Source organism: Daktulosphaira vitifoliae, unplaced genomic scaffold, assembly GCF_025091365.1.
Source record: "Daktulosphaira vitifoliae isolate Bord-2020 unplaced genomic scaffold, ASM2509136v1 Scaffold_670, whole genome shotgun sequence".
NCBI classification, from domain to species: domain Eukaryota; kingdom Metazoa; phylum Arthropoda; class Insecta; order Hemiptera; family Phylloxeridae; genus Daktulosphaira; species Daktulosphaira vitifoliae.
The window spans coordinates 1-5,880 of record NW_026100233.1 but is presented as its reverse complement, the minus strand read 5'-3'; the positions used below and the strand labels follow the sequence as shown (position 1 = coordinate 5,880).

At 25.0% G+C, this 5,880-nt stretch overlaps 1 protein-coding gene across 1 annotated transcript; it reads right to left on the bottom strand.

Annotated features, from left to right (window-relative positions):
- Positions 1-743: 743 nt before the first annotated feature.
- LOC126909611 (serine/threonine-protein kinase greatwall-like) lies at positions 744-5,801 on the bottom strand (the record flags this gene model as incomplete). The annotated part of the gene is made up of 12 exons (XM_050692046.1): positions 744-1,205; positions 1,439-1,552; positions 2,089-2,248; positions 2,321-2,480; positions 2,542-2,724; positions 2,847-3,091; positions 3,152-3,243; positions 3,329-3,435; positions 3,988-4,109; positions 4,189-4,280; positions 4,359-4,459; positions 5,746-5,801. Coding segments are annotated over 12 exons (1,698 nt in total), but the record flags the coding sequence as incomplete, so codon positions are not given.
- Between the last annotated feature and the right edge of the window lie 79 nt (positions 5,802-5,880).

Sequence of the window (5,880 nt, the reverse complement as noted above, 5' to 3'; positions counted from 1 at the left end):
ACATTATTTTGTTATGTAATTAATTCGGTCAGCATTTTATAAAAAAAACATCATAAGAATTGCATAAAATAATATGCACAATTATAGTGTATTTTAAGTTAATATTTGTTTGCAATTGCTTCAATAAATAAATATATTTTTGCTTTACCATAATTAAAAATATGAACTAGATTATACCCAGTGGTTATTTGTATATAGTTATTATTAAAAGTCANTGCTTTACCATAATTAAAAATATGAACTAGATTATACCCAGTGGTTATTTGTATATAGTTATTATTAAAAGTCAATTTCAAAAACTGATAACATAATTAATGATAATTAAGTTTTTATTAAGAGAAAAATTTTCTATTACTCATTAACTATTACTTTTTTTAACAAATCCACTGTTTTTGTTGTTTAGGTCGCCTTTTTTTTAATACAAATAATAATAAATTGTCAATCTTTATTATCATTATGTCTTAGAATTGAATAAATAATATACACAATAGAATTAATAAGTTAATAAATACTAAGCACACTTAATTGTGATTTCAGAAATTAAATTTACAGAATAATTATTCCATTTTGTCAACAGTATGTTTAACTTATAAATAAGTAATACTTATAAATAATTCAAGGAATAAATCATTTTATTATTAAAATGTTTGATATCTAAATATATACAACTTAATCTAAGTATAAAAAAGTATGATGGTAGTTAAATACATTTTATCTTAAAGAGAAGTGAAATAATTCTGTAAATTTTAAGTTGTATTTTTTAACTATTATTTTTTAAACTTAACAATAATAGTTAATTGTATAACATCAAAAAGACATGTGTATTTAACTTTATATATATATAAAAAAAAAAAATGTAATGATCGAGTACAAATAATAGCATTATCTAGATCCTATTAGTACAATCTAGTATCATTCGACACGATAATTACTGATATATTAACCTAAATCAATGTTGGATAGTTGTATGTTTTGTTGCTCATTTCTAGCCATAAAATATGATGTATCATCTATACTACCAGGAGTTGGAACAAATGGAGGAACTTCATATAAAAGGTTGTCCCAATTAATGTCAGAGAAAAGATTAGTAGAGGATCTAATGGTGGATCCCGACAATCTTTCATTTTGGTCCATAGCCATAAGACCATTAATAGCTTCCATCGCTTCTCTAGACAAAGTCTGATCTCCAGATGGCCATTCTAATTCTATATTCATTAATTGTTTTATGAGAACAATATAGTTTCATTTATATTTTATTCATAAAATATTTCCTTATTAAAAATGTAAAAGTCAGTATTTTAACATAAATACTGTCGTCTTAATAAGAAATAAAAATTTCTATAAATATAAAATGACAAATTAACAAATTAAAAAATAATAATAAACAAGACCAATAGTAATGTTCTACACTAATCAAACTATTATACAATTTATTTACCACGTCGTAAAATATCTTCAAATATTTCTTGAACTGTATCTCCTTCAAATGGAACAACGCCAGTCATAAATTCATACAAGCACACTCCCAATGCCCACCAATCAACTCCAGATCCTTAAATTTTTTTTTACTAGGTATTATAAATAATTTACTAGTAGGGCAGCATTGATACAAATTTTTTTAATTCTCTAACTATTACATGTTTTTCTAGAGAATTGTTAAAAATTTCTATACTTAAACATGTGGACATAATTTGGTCATTTGTTGAAGGGGTGGTGAATTCAAATTATTTATTTTTTATCAATTTTATTAAAAAATGTACACTGTATTAAGCAACATCAATTAATGTTATTTCCATAGGCAGTTAAGTTATTTTTTAAATTGTAATTTGAATTTTCCTGATAATCACCAAATAAAAATATTTCACAAATTGATTTTTTGACTTGACCATCTTCTCATAAAACTGTCCATTTATAAAGAAAAGTTTAAACAACCCTCTATTTTGAAAATGATGTTATGTGTGAAATTCAGTTTTTCATGCAAACAAAAATATTATTTTATATAATAAATTAATAGATAGTAATAACTTATCTACAGAAAACATTGATTTTAATCAAGACATAGTTTCATATCTTGATATACATATTTACCATGTTCCATTCCTTGAATTAATTCTGGTGCTAAATAATAAGGCGTTCCTAATATTCTACCATCACTTGCCCTTTTACCTTTCCTCAATGATTTAGGTGTTCTATAAGGAGTGAGTTTTGGCAAAAAAGGTGTTGCAATAGGACTCATTATGAGTTCATCCTAAATATGAATAAAAAAATAATGTACTTATCATTTTTAATTTAAAAAAATAATTGTGATTTTTAATAATACCATGTGAGTTCGTTTAATGAAAGATGGAGAATGAGTTGGTGTAGGTAAACAGAACCTAGTGTTTTTTAAATTTTTTGGTGTATCCCCATATGAACGTTTTCGAGAACATTGAACTGGTGTTGAAATAGCAACTCGACCACTACTTAATCGTTCATCAACTCTTTAAAATAAATTATATATCAATAGTGCAGTGTGAATAAATATCTAAGAATAAAACTAACTTCAATTTCATAGCACTTTTTACTGCTGAATTTGGAGTATTTGGTGTAATATGGGATAGATCCACTTGTTTTATTTGTTGTGTGAGACCACAACTATTCATTGTATTATTTTCTAAATCACGAAGTGGTAATATTCTTCTTCTATAACGTCTAAGTGAATCTGTTCTTGATTTAAACCTTTTACTGAAATATTAAATAAATATTCAATTTTTTATAGTTTATATGACCACAAAAAAAATTTATGATACCTTTATATTTGTATTAATTTTTTATTAAAAAAAATAATAATTAAGATTACCATTCACCTAAGATTTGTAGTTGAGCAAGGAGTATCATGAGGTTTATCCTGTATTTTACTACATCCACATTCAGTACCAATGCTGCAATTTTGACAAGTAAAAAATGTAGTTCCTTCTAATGTGTTATTGGCTGATTGAAATGGTACAATACCAGACACATGACTACTATTATAATCATCATCATCTTGATCCATATTAAGTTTCATCATACTGCTATTATTACTACTATAATGAGTTTTTTCGTTTGACCCCTAGTAAAATTAGTGTTTTTAAAAATATTTAATCTTTGGAGAAAGAATAAATTAACTTACAAAGGAAAAATGAGATGTTAAAGAGAGTAATTGACCAGGTGTTCTTGTAGGTACATTTGGTGAACTATTTATTAAATCTTTGATTTCTAAATCTATAATGAAAAAGAGAATTTTATGGTAATGTTTTTAAGAATGAAAATGAAGTTTTTGATTTTATTAGATATTAGATATTAATACCTCTATGTATTGTAATTCGGCTTAATCCAAAATCTGTTAGTTTTATATGACCTTGACCTGATATTAACATATTGTCAGGTTTTAAATCTCTATGAACAATACCATGACTAAAAAAAAAAAAATATTTAATTGTGCTAATTTATTTACAGTAATCTTACATATAAGTTTCATCTAAAATGTTTTTTTACTCTAAATTTTAAATATTTATAGGGAGGGTTTCTTTAAATTTAGTATTAATGTAAAAGGTATATTTTTTAAAACGTAGACCCCTTTTCTCCTTGAAAAAATTTGTCTAGTTTTCAATGATTTATGATAAATTATTATTTAAATTTGTATTGAAATTATAATCAACTAATGAAGGTTAAAATAATCACTTTCTTTAAGTATAATCGCATTTAAGTGTTTTACGATAGTGATTTTAATCACTGTCAAATTTTAATCCATTATGACAGATTCCATTATGCTGTGTCCTGACTATACTGAATTTATATATTTTTGAACTACCATAAATAAAATTATTTTATATATTTTCTATAAATTTATTTAATTGAGTATAGAAAAACAACACCATAAACTATACTGTGAGATGTGTTTGTACTATATTCATGAATGCTAAAGTTTTAAATTTTGTAATAAAATAATTGATTTTTATTTTTCACCTGTGTAAATATTGTAGCGCTAATGCAACTTCAGCAGCATAAAATGTAGCTACATCTTCAGTAAAATATCCCATTACACTTAATAATGACTTCACGTCTCCGCCAACCATATATTCCATAACCTAAAATTTGACATAATAATTAAATAAATTTCTTATTAGATGTCCAGAATGTATAAATTCAATATTTTAAATAAATTACTAGGTAAATACAGCTTGAAGTCTGCAAAGAGTAAAATAGTTTAACACAAAAAGGACTATTAGCTAAAGCTAAAGCATTTCTTTCATTCACCACTAAAAAATTTGAAAAAAAAAAAAAATGTGGTTAATTAAAAGTAATATATATATATATACATATTCTAAAAAACATACCCTGTGTTATCATATTCTTGTTAATCATGTCTGTTTTTTTCATTACTTTAATAGCATACATCTGTTCTAAATTATTTTTCTTATGACCCAGATATACTTTTCTAGTAAATTAAATAGTTCATAATTATAAATTTTGTTCTTTTTTCTCGCCTTAATCCCAACTACTTGGGGTTGGCCGTCCTTATTCTAAACTTCTACTTGACACAATCTCCCACATCATCTACGATCACATCAGCCGACCGACCTCAAATCGCATTCAATTACCTCCCTCTATTTCTTTTTTGGTCTTCCTCTACCTCTTCTTTCTTCAACATTCATTTCTATAACTGTTCTTACTGCTTCCGATTCCTCTCTCCTCATAACAGATATATTTCTAATGATTTTTTTTTGGTTACTCTTTATACAGTTATTTTTCAAAATACTCTTTCCACCATTTTTTCACATCACTTTCGTTTGTTAGCACTCTCTTATCATCACTTTTTATAAACTTTACATTGTGATAATCTTTAAACCGTTTTTCTCTTACTCTTAGCGTTGGCTTGTACACATGACTGGTGAAACAGCTACCGTACAAGTTGTCCATCTGGTATCAAATACTTTATTCTTTAGGCCTTTTCTAACTATTTTATTTCCTTTCACTTATTGTTCCCAAGTACATATGCGATGGGACAATTTCAAAAAATGTTCTGTTTAAGACCTACATACTTTTTGCCAAAATTTTACACCAGCTATCGACTTGACGCAACTTCATTAGTCAACTCTTAAGAAGTATTCTTATTCCTCTTCCATGGAGAATTCATTATTATAAAATACAAAATTTCATTTTCTTTTTAAAGCGCAATGAAAAAATGTATAAGTAGAATTAAAAAGTGAAAAATATTGAAAATTGATGTTTAAAAATTTGTAATTATTTTATATTTTTCAATACTTTGTGTAGGAAAGAGAACAGAAATTATTGATATGTAATAAAACACATGGCACTGTATAATATGCCACAAATTTACCATCCAAAACTAAAAAATATTCATACCTTAGAAAATTTGTTATTTTTGAAAAAGGAGGGTTTGGTTTCAAGGAAAGTTATATAAATTTATAATAAAACTGTAATAATAGCATAATCAATGTTTAATGTATAAACTAGTCAATTATGTATGTTGCTATATAAGAAAATAACGCTATCCTCATAAGACAAAAGAAAATTCTAAAGTATTTGTACCCAAGAAAGAAAAAATTTTCAAATAATTTTTATATTATTTTATTACTTCACAATAATCACCTACTATGAAATTATATTATAATTTAAAATTCATGATTTTGTAAAATATTATATACATACAATCTTTTCTTTTTTACATTTTAGTCATAAGTTTCCAGGTTATTTACTTACCCAAAAGCTCCTTTACTAATAGGTTTAATAACATTGAAATCACTTATATCAGGATACTAATAAAAAAATAAATGAATATAATTAATATTAGTAATTTTTACAACTGAATGAATACAAAATCAAATAAAAATAATT